Genomic DNA, 15,255 nt, shown 5'->3' on the forward strand with positions numbered 1-15,255 from the left:
AGAAAGCAATAATAGAACAGCTGTTTTTTTTTTAATTTCTATCCCATGATTTGGTGAATTCGCTGTATGAAATCGTATGTCCCATAAATGAAATTTGAACATTAATTATGAAAAATCTAGAAGGAAAATTGAAATTCTTTCCCGTTTTTCCGGTATGCAATCCACAAGTTGACATGTTTTAATGAACTTAAACTCGAGTTGAGTTGAGGTTGGTAGACGTGGAGTCTACCGGTGAATGCTCTATAAGTATGCTCTGTTGTTTTTAGCAAATTAATATGGGTTTTTGAAAGTTTATAGTGCAAATTTTGTGTCAGTGAGTTCGATTAAACACCGGATATTGGATCGTATACACAAGATAGTGAGTATAAGCTTGAATAGAAGAGATAATCGTGCATCTTTTTTCCAACATCCAGTCTGAGAAAGGTATTGAATGGAAAAATAATGGTCTAGCTATACAGATAAGTCAAGTCTGCATCTTTCTTCTATGTAGACTAATTTACGAACATTGAGGAATTTCCCTTCATATCTATCAGCAGAACAGTAGTTGAAATTGAGTTATTGGAAAAGTATTGTTATCAGAACTGATAATTTTTAAAAATAAAGTTGCTTATCTTTGCGGAGAAGGATTTCTTACAGCTGCTGATATATTGACAAATGAAGAATAAGACGACTTCTTCTTGATAATTACATATAAATATTATCATCACAAATTTTTTTGGTTCGCTTACTCAAAAATTCACCGGTCTCCTCCCATTCTAAACTTTCCATTATTACCTGTGATCTCAGGAGCTTCCTCATCTAAACCAAGCCATGAACGCTCTCTTGGCGCTTCCTTTTTCTCCTGTTGCTCCTATCCTAACCATTATAACAAACATTATTGTATCTATCATCAAGTTTTAAATCTTTTATAAAACTGTTGGACAGACTATCAATTGATAATGAAGCAAAGATTGAAGAATTCCAAGTGTGGTACGTGTATGAATTTAAGCGGGTGATTGTCTTGCTGTTTTTGCGAGCACATATGTGAGATGTGGTATGTTAGTACCACATAGAATGTGCTGTTATTTATGAAATAGAGTATCAAAGACTATCAATCTGTGAGGAAAAATGGTTTTGTGGAAAATGTGAACTACATATTTCCAATGGTGAGCTCAGAAAGGAAATAGATAACTTAAATAAGACTATTCAGTTCATGCAATCAGAAATGAAAGAGTTCAAGCAAGCTTATGATGAACTCAGTAAACAGAAAAGCAATTTGAGTAAAGTATGTCTAAAAAAAGAAGAGAAAATAAATAAAATACAGACGGAACTCGATATTTTAAAATCTATAAAATGAGCAATGGATAACGACTTCTTCAAAGAGAAATAATTCAATGAGATATAGTGGAATGTCACCTAAACAATTGAATAAATCAAATGTTTCCTCTCCTGAAATGACAAACAATAGATTCACCTGCTTGGATGAGTATTCAGAACATAATGACTCATTGAACAGTGATGTTTTGAATGGGAATAGAGGGGTGAAACACATTCCTAGAATACATTTGACTAAAAAAAAGGTTGAAAACACTACTAAATCTCACGAACAACGGAAAATAAGTTTTGGAAGAATCCATTTATTTGCAAAAAGTCATGGACGGAATTTGAACAATATTATCAGTAAGATTAGTGACTATTCAGTTGTTTCGACCATCAAATCTGGAGCCAAATTTGAGTATGTAGGACCAGACAATTGGGCTGACATTCGATCAAACGACTGTGTAGTGTTGCTGGGTGGAACAAACGATGTTGGTAGAAATGAAGCGAAGGATTTTTTAATAAATCTGCGAAAAAAACTAAAAGAACTTTGACAATCGAAAGTTATCATTTGTTCTGTAGCCCATCGTCAAGACTTGGCAGATTGGTCATGCATCAATAAAGAGGTAAAGAAGGTTAATACGGAGATTGCTAAACTGTGTAAATATTTCAATAATTGTCAATTCCTGGATGTGAGTAATGTAGGCAGACGGTTCCATACAACTCATGGGCTCCATCTTAACTATATTGGGAAAAAAAATTCCACAGAAGATAATAAACTTTGTAGACAGTTTTTCATCGGGAGTACAAAAGAACTGTGTTTCTGAGCAGGCTATTCCTTTACATGGGAACATTTTTTAGACATGAAGTGATAGGTAATAATGTATCGCTATCAGAGCCAGATTTTGGTAGCCCGTTACAAACTAATGCAGCTCTGCATGAGAATGCTGACTACCAGCAAAGAGTTATTTTTTGAATTTACAAGGATCTCAGGAAAATTGAACATTCTTATCCACTTGGCTGATCAGCACGATTTTAGTGTAATGTGTTTAAGTGAGCACTGCAAGCGGAATGATGCTTTGAGATATGAGGTGATTGATAACTACGTCCTGGCCTCAAGTTACTGCAGAAAAGATCACTCAAGAGGAGGAGTAGCGGTGTACTCAAACAGAATTTAAACTATGAAGAGATTGACTTAGCTTGGATATGCGAGGAACTTACAATTGAAGCAGCAGCTTTTCACCTGAATGAGTACAAAGTGATCTTAGTGAGCATATACAGATCACCATCAGGAGACCCTATTCTCTTTATGGAAAAGTTGGAGCATCTTCTTTTCTACCTATTCAAGTTTAAGAAGGAAATATTTATTGGTGGGGACTACAATGCTCATTTTGATGTAGCAGCAGAACAATCCAGTGTGCAGAAGTTCAAAAACCTCCTAAGCGAATTTAGCATGGATTACTTGAATATGTTGCCTACACGAGAGAAAGCATGTCTGGATAATGTCATCACCACAGTCGACAAACAAGACATTCTTTTGAAAATACTGAATTTCAATTTTTCAGACCACTCTGATATTCACATGACATTTTCAAATAATTCAATGAATGATAAGGTGCCTTCATTAAAAAAGTTTGCAAGAAATGTATCACTAAAAAGGCTTGATATGTTGAAGAATAGATTGATGTTAGTGGATTGGAGGAAAATATTTGAGGGTATAAAGGAGGCCCAATCTGCTTTTGATCATTTCTTTCAAGTCTTCTACAAAATATTCAACGAAATATGCCCAAGTATACCTATAACCGAAAGTAAGAAGACACGGAAAACTAGAAAAAAATCAAATTGGTACACCACAGAATTGGCTGAATTGAAGAATACTATGATGGCTTTCAGAACTATTTTCCTACTAAATGAAAGCAATGAATCACAATTGGCATACAAAAAAGTAAAAAAATCTATAAGGATGATCTGAATAAGGCAAAGCTTAATCATAATGCTGGCTACATTGAAAAATCTGACAACAAGTCAAAAGCTGCATGGACCCTTAACAACGTGAGGAATGGAGGTTTCAAGTCACAAAGCATCGAGATTCCACCAGAGGAGTTCAACAACTACTACCTCTCATCAGTCCAGGATGCAAGAGACAGCATTGAGCGACCTCAGTTGACAGCTAAGGACTTCATGGAGCGCCTGCCTTCTCCACACAAAAATTTCAAATGGAGGGATGTTTCTTGTGCGGACGTTTACAAAGTTATAAAAATTATGAAAAATTCAAAGAGCATATTTGACATTTCCAACCAGGTTTTGAAGTGTGTGTGTGAGCCTATTGTTGTACCAATTACTTATTGCATCAATATGTGCTTGAGACAGGGAGTTTTTCCATCAAAATTAAAAATCTCAAGACTAGTACCATTGTTCAAAAAAGTGGGGATAGGTTATTACCAAAAAGCTATCGTCCAATCTCAATAGTTCCAATTTTTGGCAAAATTTTTGAACAAATTGTGAAGACCCAAATCTGTACCTACTTTGACAGTCTCAATTTGATAAGTAGTTCCTAGTTCGGCTATAGAGTAGGCAAAAATACTACAGGAGCAGTTTTAACTATTATCGATGATATAATACAGGCTTTTGAGGATAAGTGTGTGGCTCAAATTACAGCATGCGATTTAAGTAAAGCGTTCGACTGTGTAGATCACTCAATTCTATTTCAAAAAATTAAATCACTTGGGAATACGTGGAGAGTGTCTCAATTTTTTCAAGTCATATCTGGATAACAGATCGCAAATAGTTGATGTGAATGGAAACAAATCATCTGCTTCCTATGTTAAGTTTGGTGTGCCTCAGGGTTCAGTACTGGGGCCACTGTTGTTTCTAGTGATGGTCAATGATGTTCCTAATAGTACAACGTTTTCAAAAACAATCATGTTCGCAGAAGATACAACTTTTCTTTCTGTTGACAGAGACTTACAAACTCTAAACAGGATTGCCAATGAAACCTTAAATCAAGCTGTCATATGGTTCAAAGCTAATAGTTTTGTCATCAATGAGTCAAAAACTCAAGAGGCCATTTATTCATTGAACACCAGATCCAAGTTTCCAGAAAAATATGTGAGAAAAATTAAATTACTGGGGGTTCAGATTGACAATCATTTGACATGGGGTGACCACATAGATTCAGTATGTAGTAAGCTTTCAAAGGTTATTTATTTGTTAAAGACTTTGAAATACCATGTACCTGAAAGTTATTTTATAAGTATCTATTATGCTCTATTTCATTCTATATTGAATTATGGTATTATTCTATGGGGAAATTGTGCAAGAATATCCGAAGTTTTTTATTACAAAAGAAAGCAATTAGAATTATAACCAATTCGGAGATGAGAGCCCACTGTAAGCCACTTTTTATTAAAAGTAGAGAAATGACAGTTATTTGTTTGTAAATGTACACCCTGCTACTACATGTCAAGTCTGAGAAAACAAATCTAACCAGCAACAAAAACATCCACACACACCATACAAGAAGCTATGCAAATTTGCATATACCACAAGTACGGTTATCAAAGACCTTAAGAAGCCATGTAAATGTAGGTTTGAATTGCTGAAACGAAATAATAATTAAAAATGCAGTGATAACAGAGCAATTAGTTGATTTCAACTAGTTGACTACCTAGAACTATCATCCTCAATAAATTACTCATCTACATATTGTATCTAATTGTTTAGCCTATCAAATAATATAGAATTTCACTCAAAACTTGAATAACAAAATAGTTGTATTCAGACACATAATTTATTGCGGGAGCTACGGAATTCAATGTCATCATACTTTATAATCACATTATAGGCTATATAATAATATATTATCATTTTCAGCAATGCCTACTATTTTTTATAATATTTAATGAACCTCTCTGGAGGAGCTATTTTCACCCAGAGAAATTTATAAACATTAAGAAATTACAGGGGATTTAGCTATCAAGTTGGAGAGTTGAGAAAATATTCTTAAAATACACATACAAAAGATTCAATGAAAAAAGAAAAAAAAAATCACTTTCATACGCGTGAATTATAGCCAATACACACTCATTGCAATAATATTGATTTTCATGTACAACACTATCACGGCCGTTTGAGAACTGAGAGCCACCCTCCCGTTCAGTCTCCAAAACACAACACCATCACGACTCCACACATTTCTAAAACCAAATTTTCCACGTATTTCTCTAAACAAGACACGTCGCTTCATAGTGAGATCCTTATACACGGATAAGCCAGAACCACTCGATTGGCGCCTGTTTGAAATAACTAAATTCCGCTACTGATAGCTTACGAACTTTATGAGTATCTGCCCGTGGCGTGGCTCACGCGCAGAGGATGCGCCGCCGGCGGAGCAGGAGCGATCAAGCGACCGATACGGTGGTATCTGTCAATGTCGGCCGACACAATCCTCACCTTCAGCTTGTCGTTGAGCAGACTAACGACGGCCCCAGTCACATCCTCCCCTTCGCCCTCGGGAACACCGGATAAACGAATATTATTTCTCCTGGAGTATTTTTCATCAAGTCGAAAATCGAAGCTATTCTCAAGCTCGGAGACACGAGGTCTGATGCTGACCAACTCATTCGCAGCATCATCAGCTCTCCGCGCCACCGCTTCCAGCCGGCCATCGAGTTCAGCGAGCACCTGAGCGCTAATTGTCTGAGAGAGACGCTCGCACAAACGCTCCTCAAGACGGGCAGCAATTCAGTCAACAAATGCATCGCTTGACAGTAGTTTTTCGAGAGTCGCCTCCAACTGACCTTCGGTCCTCATGGAAACAGGAACGCCGTCAGCTATCGAGCAAGACGAAGAAGTATGCAGCCGAGTCACCCCTCTCTGTTGATTGAACTGCTGCTGCCCAGCCGGTGAATGAGAGATAAGACTGGCCTTATCATTGCCAAACTTCGAACCAGCAGCAACACGAGTAATAGGCGGAGACGGCATGGAGCAAAAAATACGTGGTTTCACTGCTTTGAATTGGGTGTGAATAAAAGTAAAAACGCAGTCCTGTAGCCATAGGATTTTCTCGAAAAAAATGAACGGATAAAGTATTTAATGTTACAGGGCAATGGATTTTTCAAATTGTAAATATTCCTACCAGAAAACGATAAAAACTTCAAGTACTTTATTTTTAATTCGATTATTGAATCACAGTATTTTTAAAACTGAAAAATAATTGCCTTGAGGTAGTTTTATTTCAAATTACATATAGAAGTTGAATTTCTGTTCATAAGAACGCTATGTGTTCAAGAAGATTACATTGATATTATTGGAGACATAACTCAATATGGCCAACTGTTACCGCCCACTTTTAAAGCAATGCAATTCAAATCTAAATCATTACATGCAAATTCAAAGTTCTATTTCATTTTTTACTAATTGATAAGAAAGACTTCATATAGTTCCTTATTTTTTCGCATTTACTGGTTGATAAAGAAATTCAAGTACATTACTTTGGCAGATGAATGCAGCACTTTTTTATCCAGCTTCAGATCTATTTCAGATTTATTGTTAGTGTTAAGGTGCGTACAGACTTACGCTCTGCTCCGCAATCGAACGTCACTCGAGCAGATCGATTGATGACCGCAGGTGGAGCAAGAGTGGAACGCGAAAAGAGTGTGTAACAGAGCTCAAAGTTCCTAGGTCGAACTAACCAATAGTTGCGCTTGCGCGGTCAACGTTCTTGTTTGTAATGTTTGTTAATAGTTACGTTACGATCTTTGTGTTAGCAAATGAAATTATCAAAATTAAATAATATAAAGTTATAAAAGCATTTATAATAATAGGTACCAGAATATTAGCATTTAGAAGAAAGAAGCCGAACTCCCAATCAAGCCTTTCACCTTTTGAAACATTGACAGACATTACCTTTTAATAAAACATTAAAATAAATGCAATAATCATAATATTTATTATTTATTTATTATATAAACATAATGTATTATTAGGCTACCCAGAAATCCCCTGGTAAGAATATTTTATTTAGTTTTGTCATCCGATCAGCTGGATTGGACGTTTCACATTTGTGAGGTTAGGTTGTAGCAAAGTCAACAATAAGAAAAGAGCGGAGCTATCATCCTTCAAACATATTTCGAACCAAGGGTCGAAAGGGTCACATCCATGATCGGAGCGAGTGCGAAGCGTGTTCGAGGCGCGTATATCTGTACGCACCTTTATATGATTTCGCAATAAATACTAATCGAGTCGAACCAAAATATTCATTGATCAATGAGTTCAACATAATTTGAAACTTCAGTAATAAAAACAACTAATAACAGTACTTATATTATGAATTATAATAGTTTGAGGTGTAGTAGTGGAATAGAGAAAAAATATCATAAGAAGATAAGGGTATGCTTGAGGGTCATGGATGGTATAGGGCGTTTATGTTTCATATTCCAATGTTAACTCATGCCGATAATCCTAGTAGTTATTTTTCATGACGCTATGTGATCCTTGTAGTCTCTCATACTGTGCCGTACCCACACTCTCACTCGGCAAAAATCAGTAATAATAGACAGTAGTCGACAGTAATCGGCTTGAAATTTGGAACATAAACGACCTATAGGCTCTACCTCATGCTCATCTCCTAATGCTATCTTTCCTCTATGATAGTGGTAAGTGATCAAGGTCAATTACCTTCGTTCCTGAGGTATAAACATATTTTTAGGCATACTGTATAAGAAATAATATACTTACACCATAATTTCCAGGTGATGACGAGGAATAGTTCATCGGCTGTAAAAAATAACAGATAAACAAAATTACTCAATAGTATGTAATAGTTTCCTGGTTTAGAAAGAAGAGATACAAGATGAAATAGATTGATTCTCTATTTTCTATGATTATGACGTTTTGATTTATGTATTTTGGCAAACGACTAACAAGTTTATTGATATGGATTAAAATAATGATAATGTGAATACTAATAAAGAACAATACTCTCTTTTGAAAGATGAATAATATAATCATTGGGGAGTCCGGTCTGACAAGGTGTCAAACTATCAAACGATAAACCGAAAAACTTCAATAAATAATAAGATAATGCTTGCTGTATCAAGCTTTGATTCACATCGAATGTCACTGATGTGTGGGCAAAATGACCATCTTAATTTAGCTTTACCAAATTATAATCTGTTATTTGCTGGATTAAATTCAAAATATTATGGTGTATAAATTAAATGGTATTCGAATGAAAACCTTTGTTTTTAGTTATTTCAAACTATAGATGGTTGAGTCACGAGAAAAGGGTCTGCTGCTGTTAAGCCGCTGCAATATCAACCTTTTTCTCGTCATTGACTATTATCTGTTTTTTTTTAAAACCTTCATGCCGCATCTACATGTTGGCCCAATGAAAGCCAATGACGACCAGTGCCAGTGTGTGGATGGGTGGTTTGCCAGCGCTGCTGGCCTTAATTTGCCCAAGTTGGGTTACTAGGCTGGACCAGTGACAGGGCATACAAAGTGATTATTCTCAAATCAAATCACAAGCTCATTAAAAAATAAAATGTATATTGACATGAGAAGAAAAAAGATCAAAGGGATGATTGGGTGACTTACAGTGGAAGTATTAGGTTGCCACTGGGGTCTGCCACCAGGTCCAGACATGGACATGGGAGGCATTCCTGGGCCACCAGGTCCAGGTCCTGGGCCTAGAGTACTACTTGGTGGTGGTCCCCTCATTCCTGGGCCGTAGGAGCCTGGGCCCATTGGTCCCAATCCGGGGCCACGAGGCGGATTCATGCGAGGGTTCATTGGACTCATTCCTGGGGGGCCTGCAAATAGCATATCAATATTATTATACTGTATTCCATTCGAATGAAGCAAATAAGAAATTGTCACCTACTGTTAAATCATGAATAGGTTTACACAAGAAAACCAGATTCCATGGCATTGCCTGACACGTCGCCACTTTGTTCTCTCAAGTAAATTATTCAAATTCAATAGTGGTTGACCATTTCTTGTTTTATTCATCACAGAAATACTACAACATCAGTCACAAAACAACTGAATAAAATACATTAAGTAATTAGTTTAATAAGTTGATTTATTGTAATATGTTTTGCATCTTGGTTGAACGATTTTATCTTTCATTAGACGCTCTTTAGCATAGATTCAAACTACTGTAAAGCTTTGAACCAATGTAAGAAGGCATTTTCTCATACAGTTGAAGCCTGTGCTGTCTTAAAGCTAATTTATTTCTGCCTCTAGTATTATGATTGTGGATGTCAGCATTTGTGGCCAGATCTGAGATATGGTCGTGAGTGAAGACTAATAATTTGAAAATATAAATTGAGGGTAGAGTTAGAATGTTCAAATAGACGAAAGCCTCTCTACATGACTCATTAAATTTGAGTCCAGCCAAATAGCGAATAGCTCTTTTTTGCAATTTGAATATTTTTTGGAAGTGCAAATCTGCAGTGCTTCCCCATAACTCTATCCCATAAGCAACATGGGAGTGAAACAATGCAAAGTAAACCATCTTTGAAACAGATAATGGTACAAATTTTACCATATTTCTTATCACAAAAAGATCTCTACTCACTCTATTAATTATGACATTTACATGCTCATCCCACACAAACTTGAAATCTAGCTCTAGGCCAAGTAATTTCACAGAATCTGTATTTCGTATACAATCATTTCCTATAAACAAATGTGGCTCAGACTAAAGTTTATTAGACTACTTTTACTGTCTCAGACTAAAGTTTATTAGACTACTTTTTTTTGAATTTACTGTCAGGGAGAGCGAATTAAAATACTGAACAACTCTATTACACACCAGATTACAATCAATTTCTAGGTCTTCCAAGTTTCTGTCCGCAAATATCAAAGATGTATCGTCAGCGTATAGCGTCAACTTATTTTGAGGTACAAGAGAAGAAATATCATTTATATATAGTATAAAAAGAAGAGGTCCCAAAATAGAACCCTGCGGTACTCCTGAGGATACTTTAACAAGTTTTGAAGCGGTTTGTTCCTGATCGCCTTGAATTGAAACATACTGATATCGATCAGACAGATATGACTTTATGAGATCATTTGCTCTACCATTTATACCAAGGCCATTTAATTTATCTAACAACAGGCTGTGGTCCACGCAATCGAAAGCCTTTGATAGATCTAGCATTACACCAGCCGTATATTTACCATCTTCAATGTTTGTTATCAGTCCTTCAAAAATCTCTATTAGGGCTGAAGTAGTTGATTTCTGTTTTACAAAACCATGTTGATTGGGTGAAATCAGATTGTGCTTAACAAGGTAGGCTACCAGTCTAGTGAGAATGATGGTTTCAAAAATCTTTGAAAAAGCTGTTAAAATTGAAATGGGTCTGAAATTATTTATGTCATGTTTGCTACCTTCTTTGAAAAGTGGAATAACTTTAGCTATTTTTAAAATGGCCGGAAATTCACCAGATTCGAGCATAGAGTTGACGATGCAAGATATTGGCTGGGCAATGGCTCTTTTACACTGTTTTAACACCCTTAAGGAGACATCATCATGACCAGTGCTATTTTTTGGCTTAAATCTATCGATAGTTTGTAAGATCTCATCTTCGTTAGATGGTATTAGGTAGAAGTGCTCAGATGGCGGAACTGGAACATTCTGGTTGCTTATAGGAGTATTATTAGAAGTCAGTTGTGTTTTATTTAAATCTTCACTTAATCTTTGAGCAACACTAGCAAAAAAATTGTTAAATTCGTCTGCAATACGTCTTTTGTCAGTAACATGTTCATCCTCAATATCAAGTCCTAGTAAGTCAATTTTTCGTTCAAACCCTTTACCTCTAAATTGATTTATTAGCTTCCAACTGGTTTTAGATCTATTTGTTGAATTTTTAATTAAATTACCATAAAATTCTTTTTTTGCTCTGGTTATTAGCTGGTCATAATGATTTTTTACACTGTTGATAAGAGATGTATCTAAATTTGGTATTGCGTTTGCCTTCCCTGTTGCAAATTCAAGCACAGTTCTAATTTGTTTAATTTCTTCAGTCATCCAGTTACCACCGCTACGTTTCTTCCTTTTCGTCGTAGGTGAGGGCTTGGTCACCATAGGGCAATGAATGATATAATAGTGAAGAAAGGTTTGATGGAACAACTCATATTTGTTGTTTGTTACATTTTCGGAGGCAACAGCACTCCAATCTACAACTGACAAAGCCGCCTCGAGGCCAACCATATTATTGACACTGCAATTACGGAATGTAATATAGGAAATATTTTTTGCAATGGGATTACAATTCGTAAAATTCAACACAATAGACTGAGCAGTGTGGTCCGATAGCCATGAGTGTATTACGTCTACATTAATATTAGTCAATGAGGAACTAGTAATTATATTATCAATGGCCGTTTTACTAAGCTCTGATATTCTAGTGGGAACTTCAATATTGTACCTTAAACTAAACTGATCCAGTACATTCAAAAAAGCTCTACGTTGGGAAGAATCCATCAAGAAGTCAATATTGAAATCACCTGCACAGATTAATTTGATTCCCATATTCGCCGACAATTTCTCAAGGACATTAATCAGATTGTTGAAAAATAAGTTTACGTCACCATTTGGAGGCCGATAAATACCTAGAAGTACGTATACATCCTTATTTATATTGAACTTGGAACAAGCTAATTCAATGCATCCCTCTATACAAAAATCATTTATGTTCATTTTAACAATGTTACGGGGCTGTTGATTACCGCACGTACTGTGGTATATAGCAACGCCACCCATACTCTTATTAACTCTACAATAATAATCAATTAGACGCATATTTTGTACATTCAAACAAGTTAGCTCAGTGTTTTTTAAACCGTGTTCAGTTAGAATTAGGAAATCCGGTCGTTCCAAGTCAAGGAATATTTCTAGTCTATCTATTTTGTTATTTAAAGATCTAATGTTCTGGTGTATAAATTTTATTTTCAGAGGCGCGGACTTATTTGTTTGAGCAGATAAGGCATCATTATTGACAAAACTCAACCGATATTGATTAGTATCAATACCGGCCAAGTGGCCTAGTTTTTTAAAGGAATAGGTTTATCAATTTGAAAAGATGTATCTGTATTAAGTTCCCTCAAAATCTGATCAGCAATGTAGCGCTTACCCATGTTGTTCAAGTGAAGCCCATGATTTGTATGAAAGCGTCTCCCCAGCTTACCCAGCTCCAAAAGAGTGACATTTCCAAAGCGTTTACACGTTTTTCGTATCTGAATATTTGCCCATTCAACCAATTTATTAACGCACGACCAATCAGGGAGGTCGTACCTGTGAGGAACATCGAATACGAGAACTCTAGTATGTCTCAAATCTGACAGTCTCCTGCGTAAAACTGATATTAAATTCTTGGCCTCATTTCTGGCTATATCGTTAGTTCCAGCAATAAATACAGCGGCATCCAGCGGACCTAAATCAGAACAGTCACCACCGCTCTCACTGGTCACATCTTGAAAAACAGCTCCCGGCTTAAGTGTACCTGTTACTTGACATTTTTCATTTTTGTCATTCATTAATTTATCAACGACATTAGACCCTGACTATTGTAATATTACATTTTTCTTCTCACATTGGAATCGAATCTTCAATTCGAGATCTATGACACTTTATAGTAAATATCAGAGTCATCAATAGACGGACAAACTTTTCGACGGAGAATTTTTTTATCGTAAATGATTGTTGCATTGTTCCATGGTGTCACCGAGGCTTGGTTAGCAGAATTAATAGATAAATAGTTTATTTAAATGGAGAATATATATGAAAAATTAAAATAACAGTTTCAAAATAAAGTTTTATTGAGAACAGATGTAGGGTGTGAATTCTAAACTTGTAAGTTATAATTTTTTGGTGACGTGTCTGTAAAATCGACACCGAACCAGGCTTTGTTCTGACTTGTAGTTTTTTCCGGTGGCTTCCTTCTTCTCTAGAAAAATGGCTGGCTACGTGTGTTGTTGTAAAATTTTGCTCTGAATCATTTTCGTTTATTAATGTTTTAAATTGAGTTTTAAACAATTTTTAGTGTTCTATTTTGTTCGTATATTGCTATTTGTGTATTCAAGCCAATAGCCACTGTTTTTCAACTGTAAACTAGATAAGTATTTTAGTTCGTAGTAACTCTAATAATTAGGCTTATAAGATATGGTTCTTTGTGTATTTGTATAAATTCATCTGAAGATTATAAGTTCATTTGCTCTGAAAACTGGATTTCTCATTCATAGGCGATAGATCCATTCATAATTTATCAAGAATCTATTACATTGGAGCCGACAACTATCCTTAGGTTAATAGGTGTTAAATGCTATTCCAACCGATTTAAGGAAAAATTGGTAGCACGGCAAATGTTACCCCTGTGGTGGGACAGAATTACAAAATAAATATGTCCCAAATGGTACGCCCTGGTGTGGGGACTCAAACTACAAAATATATCTCTGGTTATAAAAAATTATTGGTAGGATAGATATCTTGATAGGTTATGAATGGTTTGTTGCTGAGTGGGAAATCGGTTCAAGAGAGATCAAGTCCTAATGAATATATTATCTGTGCAGACTAGCAAAATGGCATATAATATGAAAAATATTAAAAAAGATGATGACTTAATAGCTGCCTTAACACAACTGTTTGATAAGCAAGAGGCTAAGTTAGACCAAATGTTTAAAAATCAAAATGCTAAGTTAAATGCTAGGTTTGATGAGATGAAGCAAGAATTTGCTAGCATTAGACTAGAGCAGGCTAGTATAAACCTTCTATTGAAAAATGCACATGAAACATTGAGTGATAATCATGAAGATGAAAACAAATTGAAGCATGATAATAGTAGTGTTAAGATACAGGATCAACTCATTCAAGTTTCTGACAATGTAGGCCTAGTTACTGTTGTTGAAAAAGTCAACCCTAATGAGATAGTAGAATTGAGTAAAGAAGTAGGTAGGGAGTTGTCTTCACTGAAAGTCAACTATCATGAAAGTAATATTGCTACATTGAAGGTTAGGAAAACTATAAATAAAGTGAATGTTCACATGAGACAGGTTTCTGTAGAGGTTAGGAACAATGTAAACAAAATGAATGTTGCTTTGAATCAAGTTGATGAATTCAACTTTCAACTGAGAATTGAAAAGGTGTATGCAATGCACTCTCAAGTGAACATGACTAACTTTTGTAGGCAAAACGGCTTTGTTGAAACAAATGAACCCATGAATAATAAAATCATGTTCTTGAAGAAAACAAAACACAAAGTCTCCATTGATGTATTAGTATTCAAAGGTTGTTTCAAGTTGCTTATTTACAAGATGATGACAGTGAATCACATGATGAAAGGGTATTCCCCAACACACAATGATTAGGAATCCTGTGTTATGCCGGGATTCAGAATAGCATAATCGCTACGCAGTGTATGGTAAGAGTCCATAATTGTGTCTTTTTTCTTTCCTGTAGCCTATTTTTCTTGGCCCTTAATCTTTTCAAATTTCAATTCTTTCCTGTCTTTGTGTAATGTTCAGTAAAATTCTTCTATGATGCATATCTTAACCAATCTTGTCCATAGTCATTTAAATTTGTATTCTTCTGAAATAATATTAGAAGTTGAAATAGTAGCTTATTTTCCTAATCTTTAAATTGTTGATAAAACCTAACTTTTCTAAAATCTATCCATTGTAGTGTAAATAATTGTTTGCTTGTGGTATATTTTTTCATCATGTATTACATATTTTAATCATGTCTATTTTTTTCAGGTATTATATTAGGTAATTAGGTTTTTCAGAGCAATTTTGTCCCATGTTCTCATCTTTCATTGCATATCGTGCCATAAGCCATATGTAATTAGGTTATAGTTTTCTTCTGGGCTTTTAACCCATTTTGCATTTTATTTTTTCTTTGCTGTCCAATACTTTGGATTTTTGGTAGACAAGTAGGTGTGATTCTTTTAGAGG

At 35.4% G+C, this 15,255-nt stretch overlaps 1 protein-coding gene across 11 annotated transcripts in view; it reads right to left on the reverse strand.

Moving 5' to 3' along the window:
• LOC111047107 (single-stranded DNA-binding protein 3) overlaps window positions 1-15,255 on the reverse strand; it is a 105,895-nt gene that overhangs the window by 47,696 nt on the left and 42,944 nt on the right. For all 11 annotated transcript variants that reach the window (XM_039443261.1, XM_039443258.1, XM_039443259.1 and 8 more), the window contains 2 exons: window positions 8,896-9,110; window positions 8,035-8,073 (listed from right to left, as the gene is read on the reverse strand). In XM_039443261.1, coding sequence (XP_039299195.1) covers window positions 8,035-8,073; window positions 8,896-9,110 — 254 coding nt within the window. The remainder of the gene's footprint in view (window positions 1-8,034; window positions 8,074-8,895; window positions 9,111-15,255) is intronic.

The sequence above is a fragment of the Nilaparvata lugens genome, chromosome X (assembly GCF_014356525.2).
Source record: "Nilaparvata lugens isolate BPH chromosome X, ASM1435652v1, whole genome shotgun sequence".
Taxonomy (NCBI): domain Eukaryota; kingdom Metazoa; phylum Arthropoda; class Insecta; order Hemiptera; family Delphacidae; genus Nilaparvata; species Nilaparvata lugens.